Here is a 25,225-nt window from a genome sequence, read left to right as displayed (position 1 = left end):
AGGAAAACCCTGGTTTGTGCCAAATTAATTTATTAGTTGATTTATTCCGCGCCTTCTTCCAGTACTTCCAGATCTGGACTGCAGAATACTATCTGGACTGCAGAGTAGTAGTATAATATATTGGTAGAGTATTAAATATATTGTGGTATAATAATAAAGTACAATATAATAATATATAAAAAAATATAATGATTGCATATTATATATTGCATGTAATATTACTTATAACCTTGCAGTATAGTGGTATAGTACAATATAGTAATATATAATGCTATTTATATTTATTTATCGTGTCATCTGCAACCAGAACATTGTATTACATTTCTAACAGAACAAAACAAACAAACAGATAAAAAAACAAATTTTGCAAACTTGGTAGCTGATTAAATGTCCTTTGACCAGTATCTGGCCACTTGGAGTGCCTCTGGTGTTGCCGCAAGAAGGTCCTCCATCGTGCATGTGGCAGGGCTCAGGTTGCATTGCAGCAGGTGGTCAGTAGTTTGCTCTTCTCCACACTCGCATGTCGTGGATTCAATTTTGTAGCCCCATTTCTTAAGATTGGCTCTGCATCTCGTGGTGCCAGAGCGCAGTCTGTTCAGCGCCTTCCAAGTCGCCCAGTCTTCTGTGTGCCCAGGGGGGAGTCTCTCATCTGGTATCACCCACAGATTGAGGTTCTGGGTTTGAGCCTGCCACTTTTGAGCTCTCGCTTGCTGAGGTGTTCCAGCGAGTGTCTCTGTAGATCTTAGAAAACTATTTCTTGATTTAAGTCGTTGACGTGCTGGCTGATACCCAAACAAGGGATGAGCTGGAGATGTCTCTGCCTTGGTCCTTTCACTATTGGCTGCAACTTCCCGGCGGATGTCGGGTGGTGCAATACCAGCTAAGCAGTGTAATTTCTCCAGTGGTGTAGGGCGCAGACACCCTGTGATAATGAGGCATGTCTCATTAAGAGTCACATCAACTGTTTTAGTGTGGTGAGATGTGTTCCACACTGGTCATGAGTCAGAGTAGCATAGCGCAAGGGCAGATGTCTTCACTGTATCTGGTTGTGATCCCCAGGTTGTGCCAGTCATCTTTCGTATGATATGATATTACATTATAATGTTATTAATATTATTTTATTAGCATAGCACAAAATTAGCATTATATAGCTATTATACGAAAGCTATATAATGCTAATTTTGTGCTATGCTAATAAAATCATATTAATAACATTATAATGTAATACATTATAAAACTAATAATACAATATATTATATAATAGTATTATAATATAGCCACACTAATATAGTAATATAATACTACTGATAATATGTAATAATATATAATGGCATCCAGTTGTATTAGTGCATATTTGTATATCTCAAGTTGTAATGTTTTTGATTGTGAGCCGCTTTGGGTCTCCGTATGGAGAGACAAAGCAGAATATAAATAAATAAATGAGTCCTCCATAAGTAGACAACAGTCATTCTACACTTTCCTACATCTACGTCCGCTGCTGGAGGACGAAAAGGGAATTCGAGGTATCCCACAATGCACTGCACCGCAGGCCTCCCACTACATTTCCCCAAACAAACCCGGGAGCCAGCGAGCGAGAAGACTACACTTCCCACAAGGCATTGAGGAGCGAAAGGGAAGTGGCACGCGATTGGGCCACCCCTCCACCATTCCCCGCCTCCCGCTCCCTGTGTGACAAGGACCGCCGAAGCCGTGGGACCTTATGATCCTGGCCGGTGAGGTCATACCTCGGGTGATGCTTTATTCAAAAGGGGCGGGCCTTGGCTTCTGGTTGGGCGCTGAGCCAGCCGGCAGGAGCTGCTATTGGGTAGGAGCCAGGCGTCCGGGGTTCCTATTGGCTACCTGGCCGAAGGGAGGTGTGCCGAGGCTGAGGACGTGGCTCGGGGTTTTCCGGAAGGAAGGAAGGAAGGTCGGCGATTCCCTCCGTCTCCCGCGGGACCTTCTGGCCAGGTGAGGGGGATGCGCGCGGGAGGGGTCTCTCTCAAGGCCGGCCCCTGTCTTTGTTTCCAGGGACTGGGTCAGGAATACAAGGTTCGGGGGGCCGGGCCGGTTTCCTTTGGTAGCAGAAGAGGAATGCTGCAGCAGGAGATGGACAGCAAAAGCCCATCCCAGCAGCAACCAGGGCTGACCCTGCTTAGCCCCCAAGATCAGGCAGGACCTGGTGCCCTTGGCCCCTTATCACACTTGCACCAAATAATAGGAGACAACCAGGGCCCTTTTTATAGGGAACTAGCCATCCCCTGCCACGCGTTGCTGTTGTCAGAGTTTTATGTTATGTAGATCATTTCTTAAGTGAAAAATGGATAAGTGGTTGCAGGAATCATGTCAAGTCATTGTATGACCAGCACCTGTGAGAGCTTAGCTACTACAAATTGAGAGAAGAAACAGACTAGTGTGGAGAAGAGTGGAGTGAGAAGAATATGAGCAGAGAATGCTGATGCTGGTGATGAGAGCAATAGATTCCTGTAAAAGCTCAAGGAAGGTTTGCTGGAGTATTGGGATGGACTGAAACTGTTATTTGTTACTGTGGCATAAACATTTACTTTATTTGAAGAAAGTTTGTCTTCTGTGGATTGCATTATTTTCTCAACGGGGCGCAGCTTCCAAGAAGGTGGTTTGAATGTTTGAATACAACTCCAGCTATAAAGCAGCAACACCATAGTTGCGACAGCTGTGGCCAGTCTGGTGATCTGGAAAATAAAGTAATGAGAAAGTGTTGGTTTCTGATATATGTAATGTCTTTATGCTTGTGGGTAAACAGTATTTCTTGCTGTTTCTTTGTCAGTGTTGATGTGGAGATTGTCTGGTTTGCCTACTCTGGAACATGCAACATATCATTGTCCTTCTTTAGGGGTCCCTTTCAAATCTATACAGTATTCCCTCACTTATTGCGGGTGTTACATTCCAGGAACACCCATGAGAAGTGAAAACTCTTTGAAGTAGCGACGCTATATATGTGTTGGAGTTCAGCCTGTGATTGTGTTTCAAGATCAAGGTGCTTTAGATGTGGGGAATGATGTCAATGAGGTTCAATGGTTTGGTCAATGATATTGATGCAGAGAATGACATAGAGACACCGGTTCAAAGTGTAGTTTCCCATGAGAATGTTCCTACAGGGCATAGGGATGATGGTTAATCCCTGAATTGCTCCCAGAGTTTTTAGGATTTGGGGTTTGAAAACTACTTGGCACCTGCAGAAACTAATGAGCATATAGACAGGCGGGTGGAAATTAGCCAAAACAGACAGCTCGACCAAGGCCTTCGGCAATCTGCCAGGCTTTGACAGATAAGGATGAGAGGCATCCAGGGAAAACGAAACCAATTTCGGAATGCTTGGAATGGCTTAACCAGGGGTTATAAGGTCCAAACATGGGAAATATAGTCAGATGAAGCATCGTTTTGGAATCCTGCTAAGTTCTGCTTCTTGCCTCACGGATGTTTCTTGTTCCATGGTTTGACTCTTGGTCTCTGGTGATTGTATACTTTGGATTTTGTTAGAGAAGAGTGGACTTTGTTTTTGGACTTTGCTGAACCTTATCTTGGACTAATTTGTTCCTGCTTGTCTTCCCTACTTGGATTTACTAATTCCTTTAAAGTGTTTTTTTTTTACTTTGCTGCTTTTACTTATCTTCAATAAAAAGATTGTTTTTTCCTTACTCAACGTGTGGTGTTTTAAAATCAGAGGGCTATTCCTGTCCTGGAGTGCAACACTATGTTTATCGCATTCCGAGGGTAAGGCAGAAGCAAGGAGAGATTAAACACCTTTTTTTTGTTAGCTATTTCTGCTTTACTTTGCAATCTCTCTTGATTGGCTGCCTCTCTCCCGAGTGGGAGAGTGAAACGCCCTTCCACACTCCATTGTTGCCAGGAGGCGGGATTAGAACGCTATTCTGGGCAACGGCAACCATTCATAAACTGGGAGGCAAAACCCCACGAAAAGCAGAAAGCGAACCGCAAAGTAGGGAGAGAACACTGTATCTGTCATATACATATATGTGTCTGTATGTTAATCATATATATCTACCTATATCTATGACTGGATGGTTCTTTGTCAGGAGGGCTCTGATTATGTTTTCCTTGCCCTGGTGAAGGGAGTTGGACTGGATGGAATTTCTCAACCTGGGGCTTGAAACTCCTGGGAGGGGGGTCACGGGGGGTGTCAAAAGGGTTGCAGAAGAATACCAGAAAACACAGTGTTTTCTGTTGGTCATGGGGGTTCCGTGTGGGAAGTTTGGCCCAACTGGTGGGATTCAGAATTCTCTTTGATTGTATGTGAACTGCAAATCCCAGTCACTACAACTCCCAAATGTCAAGGTCTATTTGCCCCAAATTCTATCTGTGTTCATATTAGGGCATATCGAGTATTTGTGCCAAGTTTGATCTAAATCCTTCATTGTTTGAGTCCACAGTGCTCTCTGGATGTAGGTGAACTACAACTCCAAAACTCAAGGTCAATGCCCACCAAACCCTTCTAGTGTTTTCTGTTGGTCATAGGCATCCTGTGTGCCAAGTTTGGTTCAATTCCATTGTTGGTGGAGTTCAAAATGCTCTTTGATTGTAGGTTAACTATAAATCCCAACAACTACAACTCCCAATGACAAAATCAATTTTTAGTGATAATTACTCCTTGGGTTAGTAGGTGTCTACTGGCCAAATTTGGCAGAAATTTGACTAGCGGATTTTGAGTTATGATGTCACTCAAAGTGAACAGAGCATTTAGATAGATAGATAGATAGATAGATAGATAGATAGATAGAGGTGCAACACGTTTAGATATATGAAAGCTTCCTAATCCAAGTCCCATTCTTTTAACACCCTTTTCCAGCAATGTTGTGTGCTCCCATATTTGCTAAATCTGTGGTGAAGAAGTGTTCTTCCTTTTTCTTCTTTGATGGGGGCCTTTTGAGTCTACCTGTAATATTAAATCAGTAGTTCTTAGCCTGTGGGTCTCCAGGTGTTTTGGCCTACAACTCCCAGAAATTCCAGCCAGTTTTCCAGTCGTTAGGATTTATGAGAGTTGAAGGCCAAAACATCTGGGGACCCATAGGTTGAGAAACACTGCATTAAATCAAGGCGGCCATAGCCCTAAGTAGGCAATATCTGAGCAGGGCTGTTGATAATAGGATGACTTGGCGGTTTCTCATGCATTTATGTGTGTGTGCCTTCAAGCTGTCTATTGACTTATGGTGGTTCTGTCATGAATTTTATAGGATAGATTTAAGCAAGGAAATGCCCATTCCTTCTTCTGAAGTACTGTATATACTCAAGTATAAGCTGAGTTTTTCAGCCCTATTTAGGCTGAAAATTTCCCCCTCAGCTTATACTCAAGTCAAAGTTATTTATTATTTTACTCTGTTGTTGTTGTTGTTGTTGTTGTTGTTGTTACATTTATTATTTTTTCTCTATTATTATTGCATTAATTATTTTACTCTATTTTATTATTATTATATTACATTATTTTACTCTATTATTTTTTATTACATTCATTATTTTACTCTATTATTATTGGAAGGATACGTAAGCACATTTATATTGAAGAAGTTTAGAATAATTATTTAATCAGAGTTAGACAGTCATAAATTGCCGTTTTATGTAAATATTCAAAAACATTTAATGTATTGATGCCTCAGTTAATGTAATTTTATTGCTACCTATTTTTATTTTGAAATTTATTTTGAAAGTTAGCTGCTGCATTTCCCACCCTCAGCTTATACTCAAGTCAATACGTTTTCCCAGGTTTTTTGTAGTAAAATTAGGTGCCTCAGCTTATATTTGGGTTGGCTTATACTCAAGTATATACAGTACATCCCAGAGCACCTAGTATTTGTTGGTGGCCTCTTATCCAAGACTTTTGAGAAAGGATGACCTTTGAGATCATAACCTTTTGAAAAACCAGAATTGCCAAAACCTTTTGGAAGCATGACCTTTTGGAAATTAATTGGCATTCACTACCATTTGGAAAATCATAGCCTTTTTGTAAAGTATGATCTTCCCGAAAAGAGCTAAAAACTTACTGAGTCAACCTTCTTTTTAGTGGTATATATCTACTAGTATTCATGCAAGGCAAATTAGGTTATTCAGTTGTCAGACTGATATACCTGGTTTATCTTTTTGAATTGTTAGGAAGAAAGATTATGCCAATGCCCAAAAATATATAGCAGATCTTCAGAATTCTTATTTCAGTTTCCCAAAAACATCTACTCTCCCATAAAATATATTTGGTTTTAAATCAAATATATATGTAAATACTGTAAATAAATACTATAAATAAATAATCATGATCTCAAGAGACAAAAATGAGTAGCTTCGTTAAAAAAGTTGGTTTACTTACAAACTTCATGTATTCAGCTATAAGGGAATCAGATCTCTGGAGACCAGAGTTTGCTTCCCTGCTTGGCCATGAAAACCCACCTGGGAAATTTTTATAACTCACCCTGTTGTTTGAAAATGGCCATATACTCAAATGAAATGGGTGTATAAATAACCTAAAGACCCAAATCCTATCTGTTTTTGGAAGCTGAGCAAGATCAACCCTGGTTAGTCCTTCAGTGGAAGACTGCCAATGAATACTAGGTACTGTAGACTATTTTTCAGAGGAGGGACCTGGCAAAACCAGTTCTGCGTATTCTTTGACTAAAAACTGAATGGAATTCATGGGGTCACTATGGGTTGGCAGGCAACTTGAAGACACAAACACAGTATTCCTGATAATTATTATAAGAACAAAAGAAATTTAATATTGCTTGGCTAAAGAACATATTCTATCTTCCTAGAGTAAGATTTGGAAGAAAAGAATGTAGGTTAGGGGCTGATGATCCTGTTCAGCCATAGACAGTACCAGAACAAGTCAGATGATCCCTGAGAGGTTTAAATATGTGTTCCACTCCAAAATGAATTGGTGTGAGAAAAGTGTTTCAAATGGCTTGATAAATAAAGAGAATGAAGGGAGGGTGAGTAGTTTGAGCCAAAAAGGGGATGAGAGTGGAAGATGACCGTGGTGATTCATAACAGGTGGATTTATGGAGTGGAAACAAAAAATGATAGGAGATACGCAGTAAATCAGTTTGTGCACAAGGAATGGGAAAGTAAGAAGAACAGACATGGAGCTAATGGAAAAACTAAATGTATTTCATTTTGAACTCATACTTGTTTGATTCTGAAAAGAGAAATCATGCAATAGTGAAGGGACAACACAGTAGGGGGATATATTCAAAATCTTGGGGTGGACAAACATTTTATGACAAGGGACCCTTGGGGTCTGAGACCAAGTATGGCCAAAAAAAAAAAGATCCACTTTTCTTCCCTCTTTCAGTGCTGGGAGATTAACTGTAAAGCCATGGTTTTCAACCTGTGGGCCCCAGGTGTTTTGGTCTATAGCTCCTAGAAATCCCAACCAGTTTACCAGCTGTTAGGAATTCTGGGAGTTGAAGACCAAAACATCTGGGGAGAACCACTGCTGTAAAGCTACATTTGTTGACATAAAAAGATAAACAGGGAAATAAGATATAAAATTCATGATGGACACATAGCCATACAATGTTAGATGGCAAACGATGAGAAGGACATAGTATAAATTCAGGAATACCAGAGGCATGAAGTGGGAGAAAGAATAATTGAAAGTACACTGTAAGAGCAGAAGGCAAAGCGGAATATGAAAAGAGCAGAAGCCATAAAGAGACAAATATAGGAAGAAAAACAGGTTTTGGGGAACAATATCCTATATCATTGGCAAAGAAGAGAGAAAGGACCATATGAGGAGGATGTTCAGTTCAGAAGCCTTCATATTTGTATGATCACTGCTAGGGGAGAAATCTCTTTGCTGATGCTATCCTAGCATTGGGCCTGATGAGAAGAATCTGGTGGTTAATTCAGGCATGGCTTCCTCGGACTATGCAAATGTTTTGGAAAATATGTTTAGACTTTTTATGTTAAAGTATCTGTACTGTAATATCAGTAAATAACCAGTTATTTTGCTTGTTTTGAAATACAGGGATTCAAGTTCATTCACTCCACATAAGAAGATCAGACAAACCTTTCAGCTATTTAAACTCACAGAAAAATAATTTGATATTATCCAGAAGAGAGAGACTTTGAATATTCTTGAGTGGATTTGATCTTCACAATTTGATAGATGCTGGGCAGTGCTATGCACTGGATGAAAAGCAGGCCCCAAAAGAAAGCAACCTTTCTAGTAACCAAGAATGTAAAGCTGAATAAAGAAGTGTTTACAATGTTTAACATATTTTGTTCTCATGCCTTCTGGAATTTGAATTCACATTGGGTTGCACGGTCCTGTAGTATACTATGGATAAGAGCTGCTTTTCATTAATTAGTGCCACCATTATATCTGGCATGCCAAACGCATAGGACAGAAAGTGAGAAATGATTTCTGGGTGCTTCCACGCAGTCGCTACTAGAAATTGGACAATGACAGCAACGCGATTTGTTGGCTTTTGGATGTTCATGTCACTACTTTGCTGCCAGATGACTGCCCCAGCAGAACACGAGGATATAGTAAAACATGCAATAAAACTGCATCGTGGAAAAGGAGCTGCTATAACTCAAAGGAAACAGTGGCTAGTGGAAAACTGCAGAAAGCTGTCTGGACTCTTGCGTCAAAAGAATGTGGTCCTCAATAAATTAAAAAGTGCAATAAGAGCAGTGGAAAAGGACCCAGGGCTATCAGTCGAAGAAAGGACATTTCAGGTCCACACGTTTGAAATTTTCCAAAAAGAGCTCAATGAAAGTGAAAACTCTGTATTTCAAGCTATCCATGGACTCCAGCGGGCCTTACAAGGGGATTACAAAGATGTTGTGAACATGAAGGAGAGCAGTCGGCAGCGGCTGGAAGCCTTGAGAGAAGCAGCAATAAAGGTGAGTTTACTCCATCTGAAATTTCAGGCTCATATCAAATGGAAAGAACAGTTGCAACATAACACAAGACAAGGTACATCTAAATTAGAATGAATGAAGTTCGACATAGCTTAAGTTGCCATGGCTCAGTGCTACGGAATCATAGGAGCTGTAATAATCTTTAGCCTTCTCTGCCAAATGCTTCCAAACTACAGTTTCCATGGTTTTATAGCATTGAATCATGGCAGTTAAAGTGGGATCAACCTGCACTGATTCTACAGTGCAGATGCATCCATAGTGGACTGATTTTGACCATGTTGATATAGGAGTAAGATTGTTGTTATGAATCCACTGGATAAAGCAAGTAAACAAACTTGAGTAAAATAAAAAAATCAATAAAAAGTGTCAGTTTGTGGGAGTAAGACTGGATCTATTTTCTCAAATCGAGTATGTGTAGATTGTCTTTTAAAAACTTTAAACCGTTGCTCTAGTTTCATTGAGGATCTTGTGGCTGAAAGGTGGTTCAAGAGTTATACAAACCACAGGAAGATGTTTTTTTAAAAAGCTCAGAGTTTTTGCTCTGCAGGTTTTTTTTCATTTTTCAGTTTTTAACAAAGATTCTTACAAATTAAAACAACTGGTCTTATGCTTTATTTGCTCTGAAAAGTATCTTAGAATTTTAACAAATCCTAATAGGAAGAAACGGAATATGTTGAACTTCTAGCAGCAGAGAAGCACCAAGCTGAAGCCCTGAAAAACATGCAGCATCAAAATAAGAGTCTATCTATCCTTGATGAGATTCTTGAAGATGTACGGAAAGCAGCTGATCGACTAGAAGAAGAAATAGGAGAGCATGCCTTTGATGACAACAAATCGGTACGTTTATCTCGATATTGCTACAATAACGATCTGATACAAAATAATAGTAGTTCAGAGTTATACAATTAATTTTATTACTTAGCCACTTTGAATCTACTTGTGGAGAGAAAAAGCAGTGTATAAAAACATAATAATAATAATAATAATAATAATAATAATAATAATTGAACGTAAAGTAATTATGGTTGTATTTGCTGAAGGAAAACAAAGGGAATATGAATACTTCAATCGCTTGGTGGAAAATAACTTTAAACAGCGGAATATGGTGGAATCCAAAAAAGAAAAAAAATATCCCCTAGTAGGGAGAAGAAATCCTTTTTTAAAAAATCTAAAAAGAAAACACAATAACACAGATGATTGTATATAGTTAATGCTTTCGCCATTAGAATTGCTTTTACCAGTCAAGGGGCTATTGTACTTTCTGAATTTAGCCACTCTGCCTCCTTAAAATTGGTTCCTTCAGTTTGGGGGAGACTGAGAAGTTGGTAGCAGTTGGGGCATATGGGGCTGCAGAAGGGAGATGGGAATGATCAGTCCTGTGGTACAAGTGAAAGGCTGTCTATATGGTACTTTGCTGGAGGTAAATAAAAATAATGAGAAAGCTTTGCCTCCTTAACAGGTGAGAGGAGTCAATTTCGAAGCTGTTTTGAGAGTGGAAGAGGATGAAGCAGATACAAAAAGGAATGTTTCAAAAAGGAAAGTGGAGGATGATTTGGGCTTAAGCATGCTTATTGATTCGCAAAACAATCAGTACATACTTACTAAGCCTAGAGACTCAACCATTCCACGTGCTGACCACCATTTTATAAAGGTAAGTTCTTTTAAAATGGAGCCGATTTAGGTCAAGCTACCCCTTTATTCTGCCTTCGTCAGACCACACCTGTGTCCATTTTTGGGCACCTCAATTTAAGGGACATGTTGACAATGTGTCCAGAGAAGGGTGACTAAAATGATTAAGGGTCTGGAGAACAAGCCCTATGAGGAGCTGCTTACAGAACTGGGCATGTTTAGCCTGCAGAAGAGAAGCTGAGAGGAGACATAATAGCCATGTATAAATATGTGAGGGGAAGTCATAGGGAGGAGGGAGCAGGCTTGTTTTCTGCTGCCCTGGAGAATAGGACGTGGAGCAATGGCTTCAAACTACAGGAAAGGAGATTCCATCTGAACATTATGAAAAACTTCCTGACTATGAGAGCTGTTCAGCAGTGGAACTCTCTGCCCCAGAGTTGTGGAGGATCATTCTTTGGAAGCTTTTAAGCAGAGGCTGGATGGACATCTGTTTGGGGTGCTTTGAATGTGATTTCCCTGCTTCTTGGCTGAATAGGGTTGGACTGGATGGCCCACGAGGTCTTTTCTAATGCTATGATTCTATGAAATGCTGTCCTGAGGTAGAACAGAACATACTAAAAATTAATTTGTATGTTGTGATAAGATTAATTTTCTGCTAAGATTTTTAAAAATCTTGAAAAAGGTCCTAAATCTTTATATTGATTTTTTTTAAAAAAAATCTTAATGTCAAGACATTACTCTACTGTAAATATGTAGTATATTAGAAGCTAGAAAATGATTCCACTTACAAGTACTGATGACATTTATCATTAGAGATCTAACGTTGAGTATGGAAACATAGATTTTACATTTGAAGTGAGTATTATCCAACTAGTACAATAGCTATTGTGGTGAACTGTATAGTTTTATTTCTTAGTATTTTAATGATGCTTGTAAGCCTTTGAGCAGTATTTTTTTAGCATAAAGGCAAGGTAAATAACTTTAAAAAGAGAAAATAATGTAATGTTAGGTTACTGTATGTCAATGATTTCCCCCTAGTTCCAATATTATTTGAGAGCCAGTATGGTGCAGTAGGTTGAGTGTTGTATTATGACTCTGGAAAGTAAGATTTTAATCCTGCTCAGCTATGGAAACCCACTGGTTGAACTTGGGCAAGTTACACTCCTTCAACCTCACAGGAAGGCAAAAGCAAACCCTATCCTAACAAATCTTGACAAGAAAAACCCATGATAGGGTCATTATGAGCCAGAAATTACTTGAAAGCACACAGCAATATCACCCAATGTTGTTCAGTGACATAGAAATAGGAAGCAGGAATGTCTTCAGTTAAGAGCAAAATTCATGTGTGATGGTGAGGTTGGAACTTGATCTGGTCTCATTTGACTATAAATCCCATTTTACTTAGAGTTTATTTCTCTTGAAGAAAAAGGGAAAGGAAAGAGGGTGTATGGTTGGTGTGTTCAGGCATTGAAAGTTTGTATTTTTTTTGTTTGGAATCTGCCCTGAGTCCCTCTGGAGAGATTGGGCAGACTATAAATAAGGCATCATCATTATCATAATCATCATTAATGTTTTTGTTTTTTTTTAATTTTATTCATTAGGATATTGTGACCATAGGAATGCTATCCTTGCCTTGTGGCTGGCTGTGCACAACAATAGGATTACCAACTATGTTTGGATACATTATTTGTGGAGTGCTTTTGGGACCATCAGGATTAAACAGTATCAAGGTAGGAATATATTTTAGGATAATACACAATCAGTGTGTTTGTGTTTCTGTTTGAGGTGTTTGTTCACTATTGGGAAACTTAAGATATATGTAAACTACTGGCAAGTAAAGAAGATAATATTGGAGTTTTGCACCATTTTCTACTTTAGGTAAAACATTTATCATATTTCCACACTGTCAAATTATTTTGGGTAACAGGGATTAAAGTACACTTCAGCAACAAACTTGGGATCTTGGTTTTTAGGCCTGTTCCTGGGGTTATTTGCGGGCTGCTTCAGAATATTGCATTCGATAGACTGCATCAGCTCTAATTTCTTAGATATGGTTATCGTGATTTTCTGTTCACGAGCAGATGAAAACTGGTATATGGCATAGGACCTGTATTTCAAAAACAGGGGTGCCATTTTGGAATCAGCAGACCAAATATACCCAGAAACAGTTCTAATATTTGAGGCACCAAATGTGTGTTCACCAGTTATTTGTTTTACTTAACTGTGAAATAAAGAGATTGGAGTATCTTTGAAAAGTTAAACCAAAAAAAGAAAAACTGTTTGCAAATTACAATTCATTTATTAATACTTGCTGCAGTCTAAAAGTCATTAGAACCCAGTATATAGGCAGCGCTCTGCATTAACAAGATATTCAGATCAGCACATACAATATCATAGGATTTTAGGCCCTGTTCATAGGTTTTTAGGCCCTGTAAATTTTCTTATTTATAACTTTTCCATATACCTTTCTTCCCTGAAAATCATTTTGCACTGTTTCTTTTCTTGTTTATTGTCTCAAGCCCAAGATTATCCTGCTTGGGAAATATTTTCCCTCTTGTTGACATTTTTGGTTATTCCTTTTATTGTAACTCTTGCATTCTTCCCTCTGTAATATGTTGGCTTGCTCCACATATGCGTGTATGAGTCTTTAGAAATTATTACTATGTTAAAATCTTGGAACCTTTGAAAACAATATGTAAACAAATATACACAAGATGATCTGGGGAATTTTAAAAAAATGTTACAACAAGACTGCATCACACTGAATAAACTTGTGTTTTTCAGTCAATTGTCCAGGTAGAGACATTGGGAGAATTTGGCGTATTCTTCACATTGTTCTTGGTGGGTTTGGAATTTTCTCCTGAACGGCTAAGAAAGGTATTGTTTCACAAACATCATATGAACATGCATTGCAACATCTGAAGGCAGCTAGTCAGGGTGAATATAATATGGAACCCTTTAACAGAAAATATGAAAATAGACTATTTGGGTTCCAATGTTACTTTCTATTATCAGGGAGCCTTTTATTCATGGGAGGGTTGTGATCAAGGGGAGACTCCTGTTGGAAGAAGAGCAATATTTGCCAGCCTTGCCTTCTCCCTTCCCAAGGTAGAAGGAGAACTGGGAGATGTATATGTTTCTGTGATTCTATGAAGTCTTTCCTTATTCAGAGGAACTTCCTATTAGCAGAATTCCACCTATAGAAAGAATAGTACTAATTGTTGGGGGACAGAGCTTTTAATTTCAGAGAAGTATTAACTGTGTTAATATTTGGCATGCCATTGATATCTCTGAGGAATTTATAAGAGGCAAGTATAGCATTGCTATAATTTTGATGTTTAAGAATCCTAGCTTTGTATCCAAATATGTTTTTTCAATCAGATAAAAGTGTCTATTCCTCTATAAACAGCTTCAAAGAAATTAGTATCTTTACACTACTTGATTCTAAGTTAGTGCAAAAACAGAATGCTTATATGGTTAGGCGGACTGGAAAGACAAATTAAGTGCTTATTCTGTGCATGGTTATTTGCTGTTCAACTTACCATATGTACTCGTGTATAAGTCAACCTCATCTATAAGTTAAAGGTAGATATCGAGGCCAAAGTGAGGGATTTTACTATGACCCATGGTACAATCAGGGGTAAAACTTAGGGCACATTTAAAACTTACACAATCAAGAGTGGGTATTTGGGGGAGGGGAATAAGTGTCATTATGGTGACCCTGGCCATTGCTGCTGAAGTATCTGTGGGCATCCTAAGCAAATAGTGTTCATGAAAAAGGCTAATTTCCTTCCTTCCTTCATCTGTTTCAACCCAAGTGTTGTTCAGCAGCCACTGTGTGTGAGAGCCTATACAGGTTTATACAGTATGCCCCTATGAAAAATGGCCATTATGCTTCAAAAAGCATATAAAGTAAACACCAATTAAAATGGCTGCCACCTCAAAATGGTCAGTGAGCTGGTGTCATCAGCATCATCTATTTCCAGACCAATATTCAGTGTTTAAGTAATCCTGAGAATGTTTATGTTCCGCACTTGTGAGTTTTCAAGTAGCATATTGTGAAAATAACCAGAGCTTTCCTGACACTTCATGTTAATGACACACTTTGTATACATTCATCATTTTGCATCACAATAATTCAGTTTTACTAGTACAGTGGAGGTTAAACCAACCCCTTATAAGAGATACAGGCACATACATAAATTATATAACGGAATCTATGGGAATGCAACATATCTCATGAAAACTTTTCTTTTTATAAAATATATGATTTGTAAGATATTAACAGACATTTCCACAATTATTGTCATGTCTTGTTACGTTTGTTTGACACACCTACACACTGCAGTTTACACACTACTGTGTGGTGGGAAACCAATCGGAAAGCTCTGATTTAAGTATTTCTGCTATCCAATATTTCTAAAGGCTGGGTATTGACATTGCAAAATGATGTTAGAGAATTCTTAGTGCCTTGTACATTTTGAGAGTTTTAATTGCATTAAACACTAATGTGAAATTGGAAGCAATATTTTAAGATCTTTAAACTATTAATCCAATGTAAGTCAATATTATTTTTGCAGGTGTGGAAGATATCACTGCAAGGCCCCTGTTACATGACACTTCTGATGATTGCCTTTGGCTTATTGTGGGGGCACTTTCTACAAATTAGAGCCACACAGAGTGTGTTCATTGCTACTTGTTTATCATTGTCAAGCACACCATTGGTATCCAGATTCCTTGCAGGGAGCTCTCGGGGAGATAAAGAAGGTAGGTGTCATTTAACTACTAGATTAGAGCATGGTATGGAGCCTCCAGTGGCACAATGGGTTAAACCCTTGTGCTGGCAGGACCAAAGACCTACAGGTCAGAGGTTCGAATCGGAGAGGAGTGAGGATGAGCTCCCTCTGTCAGTTCCAGCTCTCTATGCAAGGACATGAGAAAAGCCTTCCACAAGGATGATAAAACATCAAACATCCAGGCGTCCCCTGGACAACGTCCTTGCAGACGGCCAATTATCTCACACCAGAAGTGACTTGCAGTTTCTCAAGTCACTCCTGACACGAAAAAAAATGGTATGGTATGGAACTCATTGGATGATCTTAGGCAAGTTACTCTCTCTCTCAGCTTAAGAAGATAAAGGTTAATCTCTTCTGAGAAAAATCTTGTCAACAATGTCCTAAGATAGAATCAGGCATAGTCAGAGTTGACATGAAGATAAAAACAACAACAGAAAGAAATTTATAAAACTGAATCTGTCCTGAGAGTCTGCTATGTCCTTTTGTAAAACAAACATCTTAGTATCCTGGGAAAGGAACCCATGTGAAGGCCTAGGAAGTGGGTTTGAATATTACATTCAGTATGACTCATGCATCTTAAAACTTGGGTGTGCACATATGAATCTTGAGCAAATAAAATGGAAACCAGACTCTAAAGACTGTGCTGGAATGTGGAGGCCAAAATGGCCACCTTTTAAAATGACATTAAATCTGAAATTGAAGTTTTGGTACAATCAAGTGGTTCATCAGTATGATTCAGAACTTTAGACACATTTCCTTGGATGCAAATTATATTTATTGTTTTGCACTTCTACCTGCTTGTGTATAGGCAAAATAGATCTATAATAAATAGACGATTATCTGAATTTGGCAAGTGGCAATCCTGCTTTGTAAATTAGTTGTAATACTATTATAGTTTTTGTGCATATTTGTATGTGCTTTTTGTCAAACAGGAGACATAGATTACAGCAGTGTTCTGCTAGCAATGTTGGTGATGCAGGATGTTCAGCTTGGCTTGTTTATAGCAGTCATGCCAACTCTTATTCAAGCTGGAGTTGGCACACATGCCAGGTAACAAAGTTCACCTGTGTGCTTCTGCTTAATACATCTGTCTCCTTTTCTTCCCCCATGGATCTCAGGGCAAAATAGATTATGTGCTTTATTTCGCTTCTTGCTTTGCAGTTTAAAAAAGTGTTTGTATTTAACTTGATGTGTTTAATCTCACATCTCTTTATGGTAAATCCATACAGTTTATGTTGGCAGTGTTTCAGAAGAATGGTTGAATTAGCCCTGTGAGTGCACTGGAGTTGTTTGGCCAATTTCATTTTTGGCAGTTTCTTTTTCTTCCATCTCCAAATTGATCTTTAAACTGTTCTGACTTTGATATGGATTTGCTAAAGAGGGATTGACTGGTAAACTGGTACACACACAGGACATTGTACTGGATCATACCTGGCTATCTTTATGACAAAATTTAAATACTGTACCTCAAAATGAAAATTACATTGTAAGTTTTGCTCTAATCAGAAAATATTTCAGATATTTAGGTTGCTACAACTTCTTCAGTAGTGCCTTGTTCTTTTTAAAAGTATGAAGTACAGTGATCCATATGTGTTCCGTTTTGTGCATTATCCTTCTTTATTCAAATGTAAAAAATTATAAATAAAATACAAATGCATAATTTTTATATAAGAAAATATTTTTAAATTATAGATGAATAATTTAGAATTATGTTTCTAAAACTGTCTCCTTTTTCACCCATTTCTAGCATTATCAAGGAAATACTAAGAATATTGTTGCTGATTGGACAAATTCTGTTTTCTTTGGCTGCTGCTCTGCTCATATGTCTTGTTTTAAAGACTTACCTAATAGGACCGTACTACCGCAAGTTACATATGGAAAGCAAAGGAAATAAAGAAATTCTAGTTCTAGGAATATCTGCTTTTATGTTTTTTATGCTAATGGTAATTCTTTCAAATACTTATATTTATTGGCATGTATCATATATAGAAATATATTATTTTTGAAGACTTATAATAACAGAAGGTAGACTTCAGTTATAGAAAGAGGTTGTATTTATAGGTGAAAAGTAAACCACACTCTTGTTATCAGATATACTGGTTGCTGATACTGGTTGTTAACCGCTCTGAGTCGCCTGATGGCTGAGAAGAGCGGTATACAAGTAAAGTAAAGTAAAATAAATAAATAAATAAATAAATTAACACATCTAATTTAATACTAATAGTGTGTATAAATATGTTTAAATAAATATTCACCATTTAAAAATAGAATCCCTGCTGTGGGAAGAACTTACTGCTTTCAGATGTTAAAATTTAATTTCCTCACCTTTGACAGCTGTTCCCATTAAATTTCTGCGGCGAGGAACTGGCATGTATTAGAAAATTTGACATCTGACCTAGTATCTTATGATATACCCAAAGAATCTGAAGTTTTCAGATCATCATTCAGTTTTACTTCCTTTGGGGAAGTCCAGATATTTCTGATATTTGTTTAGCTGAGCATTTTCCAAAACTTAAAGAGATAATGTCATTATATAGTTCAGTCAGTAGGCAGTCGTGAATATATACCTATTATAAGAATGTAGCCAGTTAATAAAGCCTCTAACTAACTAACCCCCCCCCCCCTTTATTTCTTCCATTTCCTCCTTGTAATGGAAAGGTTTTTAAACAGGATTCGGAGGGTGGAAAAGGAGTATTGCAGAAACACAGACTTTCACCTGCTGGGATACATAGCATATCTGTAGGAAACAGTGAAATAGTATTTGAGCAGGGAAAGAATAACACTCTCCTTTGTTGATCTTAGCTGAATGTGCTTGCCTAGAAAGACAAAGTAAATACTATCATCTTTCAATTTTTGCAGGGGTTAGAGGAGGCATGGTCAAAACTTTGTGGTCCCCCCCCCCCCAAGTGTTTTGGACTTCAACTCCCACAGGCATTGTGGGAGTTGAATGATATGTGTTTCACAGTAGCAGTAGAAGCCAAGGAAGTATAAAAACCCTACAAATCAATTCATAAGAAGTATTTTTAAAATCATAAATATTTGTTTGATATGTATACATTGTTATTTTTGACACTTTAATGATAAAAGTTTTCATGAATGATATACTATTATTTTATACTAAGAATACATGTTAGTGTATTATACATATACTGATATGTAATTTGAGGTAAGGTAGTAAAGAAAGCTAATTATCGTAAAGAAACTACTGTAGTAATACTTCTTTTTTCCACTTCACAGATCACTGAATTATTGGACGTTTCAATGGAATTGGGGTGTTTCTTAGCAGGCGCACTCATTTCTTCTCAGGGCCCTGTGATTACTGAAGAAATTATGTCCTGTATTGAACCAATACGTGACTTTCTTGCCATCATATTCTTTGCATCTATAGGTAACTTGTTACAAAAGCACATATACACAAAGTTTAATTGTGTCAGTTTAACAGAAGAAACTGAACACAATTTGTGTAAAAATGGAGGGCCTCTGTCTCGTTTGGATTAAGTTTTAGTTTGTTAGCCCTTATCCAGTCCATCACAGCAGCCAGGCACTTAACCAGGATCTGGGGAGCTTCCTTGGAATTTGATGGAAAAGAGTACCTTTTTTAGTACCTTTAAAGTCATCATATTCCAAGAAACCTTGTAGATCAAGGTTTAGATTCCTGAATACCTTTTTTCAGATTTCCTGTTATTGGGGCCTAAACCAGGGGAGGAGTGAGGCTGTTGTGGGGAGACCAATCCTTGGGGCTGTTTACCTCATGAGAGCCACCACAGCCCTGTTTTCTTGCCATGTTAGCATTTAATAGGAAGAGGAACAAGGCAAATGGTGCAGTAGTGATGAAAGATAAGGTGTTGAGGTTGGTAGCAAGCCTAGCTCATATTTTGAATGCTTCTGATGCAAAGGAAGGGAGATGGAGAACACAGCCCATGTTGGAAATGGTTTGTGTTGTTACTATTTTAAGCTCCTATAGCTCTAGTAATCTGACAAAACATTGTATGCTTTTATTTAACCAGTGAGATGAAAGATGTCTGTTATTGCTTCATTAATCTGTTCTTATGTGTTATCACATTTAGAAAAAGGTTCTAATAAAGGTAAAACAATTGTTTAGTCTTTTTTTTTCTTCCTTGCAGGCCTTCATGTTTTTCCTACATTTGTTATATATGAAATCACAGTCTTGCTGTTCCTTACGCTTTCAGTGGTAATAATGAAGGTACCTTCATTTTATTATTTTATATTTGTATTAGATTTTAGATTGCCTAAACTGCATGTATACTGACGAATCAATGCAGTTTGACAGCACTTTAACTGTTGTGGCTCAATGCTACAGAATCCTGGGAATTGTAGCTTTATAAGATATTCAACCTTTTCTGGTAGAAAGTTGCTATGAGTCTCAGGATTCCATAGCGTTGAGCCATGGCAGTTAAAGTGGGGCCAAACTGCACCTATTCTATAGTATGTACATATATCCCTAGATTGCTCCATTGGAATGAGGCTACCTGAAACACCAAGCTCTATAGACCACAACTGTCTAAATATCACTAGTACTGTGGTTTTATAAAGAAAGAATAACCTTTCTTGATTTTTCTTTGTGTTCCTTTCAGAAACACATAATAAGTAGGGATCTTTTTCAATACAGTTCTATAACTATTGTGTTCATGTACCTAGTTTTTAAATTAAGTGCTGTATGGCTTAAAGATGCCCGTGGGGACCAAAAGGGAAGATTTTATTTTCAGAGAAGGTGGTTTTATTTCTACTCTGATAATGCAGTTTGCTGAATGTACAGTAACACCAAATATGAATTTAGGAATTGTTATTAAATGTATTATTTTCGTCTCTAGTGGTGGTATGAAACTCTAGATTGGCTTTAATACACAAAGAAAGGTTATCTTGTTCCACTAGAAATTCTTTTTAAAAGTTGATAAATTGCTTTTCAAAAGTAAAGTGGCTGCTTAAATTTCTGCACCTTTTAATCAGACCATCATTTTTTAGTCTTGTAAGCATTTTAAATAAAAAATGTGTATTTCTTAAGATGACACAGGCTTGTAATTTTAGGCAAATGGAGTCTCCCTTGTGCAGGAGCAGGAAACTGCTCCATCTACCCAATTGTAACATTTGCTTTGAACTTTCCTGAAAAATCTAGTACAATTAATGGGGAGAGATGTGGCCACGTTTCCCATCCCTATTTCACTGCTTTCTACTGTATTTTAAAAAAGAGTTCAATTTGTTCTGATGTGCTTTTTAAAAAACCATCTTTCTCAAAGTTTTTCCTGGCAGTGCTTGTCCTTTCCATGATTCTTCCAAAGAGCAGCCAGTATATCAAATGGATTGTATCAGCAGGATTGGCTCAAGTCAGTGAGTTTTCTTTTGTTCTGGGAAGCAGAGCACGCAGAGCGGGTATAATTTCTCGAGAGGTGAGATGTACCCTCATATTGGTGTTTTATATACTGAAGCCTGTAATAAAACACAGTTGTATAATGGTTAATTATGGGCTACTGCCTTTGCCCATTCCTAGTATTCCCCAACTCCTGGGTTCAACACTGAATGCCTCACTCGGGTGACCACCTGTGAGCGCAAGTAGGCAAGTTCAAAAATGGGGTAGAGCCTTCTTAGTAATCCTCCTCTAGTTTCACTGAACATCTTCCAAGTCCCACTATTGCAGGTTTTTGGCTATTCAGAAATGTTGGTGAGTGACAGTGGGTATATAGGCAGTCCTCAGGTTATGAACAAGATAGACCCTGTAGATTTGTTCTTAAGTTGAATTTGTATGTAAGTCAGACAGGTATATTTTTTAAGTATAAGTCCAGACGTGTGTGTGCGTAGCTTTGGATGGCATAGATAAAATTGAAAGTCCTATAACATTTGTTTTGCTGTCTGTGCCCCTGTTCAGAAGTTTTCACCTCACTTTCTGTCCCTGTGACAATTGAACTTTGACAATTTTGGGTTTTTGTGGAAACAAGGATTGGTGATAAATCTTCAGTGCAGACACTTTTTCCCATGATAACTCTCACAGAAGTGAATTTCCCTTCCTAGCAATATATTTTTTTCTCACTTCTAGTTGTCTCAGGGACCGGAAGTTAAATTAAATCTTCCTGATGTGGATACAGACAGAAGTAAAAAATCTTACATTGGCTCTAACTCGCACACCATACTAACCAAAACTTTAAAAAATAAAATTTGCATGGTGTTCTACTTTAAAAGCAACTTGGACAGATGTTTGTCTCAACATAATATTTATTTTTACCTGTGCATGTAAATGCTTAAACATTTTCAAATACTGCAAAAAACCTAGAGCTCCCGGACCCACCTAACGGCACCACCACCCACATTTGTAACCGGGAGTCATATGTAAGGCGAATGTTAGTAATTCGGGGATGTATTATATTATTTTGTATTATATTTTGTATTATAATGTATTATATTATTTTTAGATTTTGCTTTTGTGGTTTGCCATTTTGCAATCTGGCTTGGAAGAATTTATCCCAAAAGATGGCTGAACAGTCTTGTGATACTTTGTATTGTCGAAGGCTTTCATGACCGGAATCACTGGGTTGTTGTAGTTTTTTTTTCGGGCTATATGGCCGTGTTCTAGAGGCATTCTCTCCTGACGTTTCGCTTGCATCTATGGCAAGCATCCTCTGAGGATGCTTGCCATAGATGCAGGCGAAACGTCAGGAGAGAATGCCTCTAGAACATGGCCATATAGCCCAAAAAAAACTACAACAACCTTGTGATACTTTCTTTTTTACACTAAAACATTTGGAGGCAAAAGATTTCAATGGATGGGAGGGAAAGGCTGGTTTTATTTATTAGTCTTGTCCATTTGTACATAATCACTATCCTTTCCGGTTTATTTTCTTCGTAAGGCCCCATTTTCATTTTCGAGCACCTCTCCTGAAAACGGACGCCTTTGTCCAAGGTCTGAAAAAAAATGAATATTTTCAGCCCTTTGGTGGCAAAGCACCAGTGCCTGTCAGGGTCTACATCCGAGCATGCCGAGCGCTGAAGAAGAGGCTCTCAGCACTTGGTGCTCGGCTGCAGGGCCTGCCAGAGCCTACATCTAAGCATGTTGAATACTGAACGCTGAATAAGAGGCACTCAGCGCTTGGCTATATCCCTGCCAAGGCCTACATCCAAGTGCCGAGTAAGAGGGCCTCCCAGGACCCACAGCTGAGTGCCAAAAATTGGCTGACCAAATGGTTACCGTTCCCACTTTTCTTTAATTTCACTGATATTTCTGTGCCATGACTCTTGCCAGCATAGCAGGCGTTATGTTGGCAATTTCTTCCTGGATGTTGGTCTTCAAATCTTATAGGGTCCTTGAATGGTTCACATAAACACGGGATTTCAAAAAACCTAATAGAAAAATATCACAAGGGGCCAAATCTGGAGAGTGGGCCAGCCACTCCAAATCCGCTCAAAAAGTAGGCCTCAACGGCAAAAGCATGCTCCTCACTGTTCCAACGCATGATGACAACTGAACTGTGTCAAGACAAAACTGTATACTCCTGCCTCTCAAACGAGACCATTAGTGCTCCGCTACGTCTTCAACCAACTGAATTTTTAAAAAGGAAGTTATGCTGCCTCACCCTGTAGTTTCTGTTTTAAATTAAAAATAAGAGTACCAGAAAGTGCAGTACAGTCAACCCTCCACATTTGCGGTTTTCAGTTTTACGGATTTTATTCACAAACCTAGGTATCTCTAGGTCTTCCAGAGTGACTCTGTGTTCAACTTCTGCTATTGAGTTGCACTGGAGAGATTCATATAGATAGCACTGCTCTAGACTTTGTAAAGTCATCTAGAGTGATTCTGTGGTCACGTTCTGGCAGAATTTTTTAAATTAATTTTTATTTTAGTTGATACATCCCCTCAATTAAACTTTTACCATACAAATCTTATCTCGATATACATTATTTAAAAAGTAAACTTACCATATATTACAGTTTATGCATTCCTGAGATGTTTATCTCCCACTACCCATACCATCCCACCCATTTCCCCCCTCCCTTCTGGAACAGCAATTCTAAATGATGTCATTGCATCGATTTACCCATGTGGAAAGCCTGGTTCAAAATGCTATATCTATCATCTCTATTTTGTAGGTTAGCTTAGACCATTTCCGGTACCAGTCTTGTTTTGTATGACAATTTATATACTGTTTTTTCCCTTTGACTAATGAAATCAATGATTATATATTCCAATAGATAAGCCCATCAAATTTCTAAATCCCATCTTGTATTGTCTCTCCATCCTCGGGCTATCATAGCCTGTATTGCAGCTGTCATATATTTTAGGATTTCTGTCCAATTATTGTTATCTTCCTTTGCCTCTATAGTGAGAGACATGAATCTGGCTTTATCCCACCTTAATTCTTTCCCTATTATTTCTTCCATTACATTTCTTATTTTACTATAATACTTCCAAATTATTCTACAGTCCCACCACATGTGGGAGAAATTGGTCATAGAGCTGCACTGAAAAACCAGAGATTCTAGAGAAGTAAAAAATTCTTTCTTGGTTTTTTCACCCATACTTTTTTTGACTTTTGCACACATCCTGGGCCCTTAACCTTAAAAAATGTGGAGGGCTTACTGTAGAGTGGTTCAATTATGCCTATATTATGCTATATGCAACTTCCGGGCTACTGGTGGAAGCAGTTATCAGCACAAACTATTTCACCTTCATGTGGTATGAACAGGCTATCCCCCTCTGTGTGTGTATGTTGTCTCAGATAATCCTCTTGATCATTTTCATATTGTTTTTCAGGGAACAAATTGAAATGAATATCTTACTTCCCAATTCATAGGTGTACCTCCTTATCCTGAGCGTGACGACTCTAAGCCTGTTACTTGCACCAGCCCTCTGGAGAGCTGCGCTTATGAAATGTGTACCAAGATCTGAAAAAAGATTAATTTCTTGAAGATATTTAGTACAACTCTATCCATGAAACAAACAGCTTTATATTCATTTCATTTCTTTGGCAGCAAATGAAAAATATGGTTATGTTATTCGGCTCAGATGTCTTAACGTTTATTTCAGTTCATGAAACTCTTTTTCACAAGCAATGAACATTCTAATTTTTAGAGGATGGAAGGATAAAATTTGTGTTAAACTCATTTTGTAAAACCTGATTTTTAGAAAATGTCTAAAAATTCAGTAATGGACTAATGTGCCTTTTTAATTATTATTTTCGGCAGTTGCAGAAGATTTTATTAACATATATGGTGCCCATGGTACTGTTTAAAGAATTATATAAGTTGGTACATCCAAGTTTAACATCAGCATAGAAACGTTTTTAGTGCTGTGTAAACTTGAGTTTTTCCATTCCAATATAAGGTTGGAGACTGTTTTGGCTACGTCCTGAAAATGATTTTTTCTAAGTGATATTTGCTCTACTTGATACATCTCAAATAATTGTAATTATTTGTAACTTAAATGTCTCTGATCATATTTGTGTTTTGACAAATAAGTTCATTGTGATCAAAATGATTTTTCAGTACAAATATAAAAAAATTACTTGTTTGGATCATGCTAATTGTTCAAAACCAAAATACCTTAGCATTAAAAATATTTTGGAGGATTGATTTAGCTTTGTGTCATTTCACTGGATAACTCAGTTGCCATGTATCTAAGAAGGAACAACTTGAAACTTTTTTATTTTTTAAAAAAACTTTGTAACTTGGAATTTACAATAATTTTAGATAGATATTACAGATTCCATGTAAGTTCTTAAAGCTAGACAGTCCTAGAGATGGCAGTGCCCTTTTCTGCTATATTGCCCTATTTCTTTCAAATACTTAAGATATGCATGTTTCAAAATCTTATAGGGTAATATTGTGTGTGTGTGTGTGTGCCTTTAAGGCATTTTCAACTTGTGGCACCCCAAGGCATATAATAA

At 37.8% G+C, this 25,225-nt stretch overlaps 1 protein-coding gene across 3 annotated transcripts; it reads left to right on the top strand.

The window, feature by feature from the left end:
• Window positions 1–1,556: 1,556 nt before the first annotated feature.
• Window positions 1,557–24,911, top strand: TMCO3 (transmembrane and coiled-coil domains 3). Of its 3 annotated transcripts, XM_060769654.2 has the most exons (13): window positions 1,557–1,968; window positions 8,009–8,892; window positions 9,568–9,747; window positions 10,370–10,561; window positions 12,141–12,269; window positions 13,324–13,416; window positions 15,120–15,306; window positions 16,268–16,385; window positions 17,083–17,278; window positions 18,573–18,723; window positions 19,460–19,539; window positions 20,591–20,740; window positions 24,134–24,911. In XM_060769654.2, exons 2-13 carry the CDS (start codon window positions 8,401–8,403, stop codon window positions 24,245–24,247), a joined length of 2,082 nt encoding a protein of 693 aa, XP_060625637.2. In that variant the 5' UTR covers window positions 1,557–1,968; window positions 8,009–8,400; the 3' UTR covers window positions 24,248–24,911. The 3 variants fall into 3 exon arrangements, with proteins under 3 accessions (XP_060625637.2, XP_060625638.1, XP_060625639.1); XM_060769655.2 differs by lacking the exon at window positions 1,557–1,968 and having other exon boundaries at window positions 8,810–8,892; window positions 9,596–9,747; XM_060769656.2 differs by lacking the exon at window positions 1,557–1,968 and having other exon boundaries at window positions 8,811–8,892; window positions 9,599–9,747.
• Window positions 24,912–25,225: the final 314 nt, after the last annotated feature.

This window comes from Anolis sagrei, chromosome 3 (genome assembly GCF_037176765.1).
Source record: "Anolis sagrei isolate rAnoSag1 chromosome 3, rAnoSag1.mat, whole genome shotgun sequence".
Taxonomy (NCBI): domain Eukaryota; kingdom Metazoa; phylum Chordata; class Lepidosauria; order Squamata; family Dactyloidae; genus Anolis; species Anolis sagrei.
The sequence above is the reverse complement of the archived record's forward strand: the minus strand, read 5'-3'. Positions and strand labels throughout refer to the sequence as shown.

Excerpts from the sequence above, each read along its gene's own strand:
- TMCO3 (XM_060769654.2), top strand. The coding sequence starts at position 8,401 with ATGATTTCTGGGTGCTTCCACGCAGTCGCTACTAGAAATTGGACAATG. Across the intron at positions 12,270-13,323 it reads CAGGATTAAACAGTATCAAG|TCAATTGTCCAGGTAGAGAC; the intron begins GTAGGAATATAT and ends TGTGTTTTTCAG. Across the intron at positions 17,279-18,572 it reads TTATGTTTTTTATGCTAATG|ATCACTGAATTATTGGACGT; the intron begins GTAATTCTTTCA and ends TCCACTTCACAG.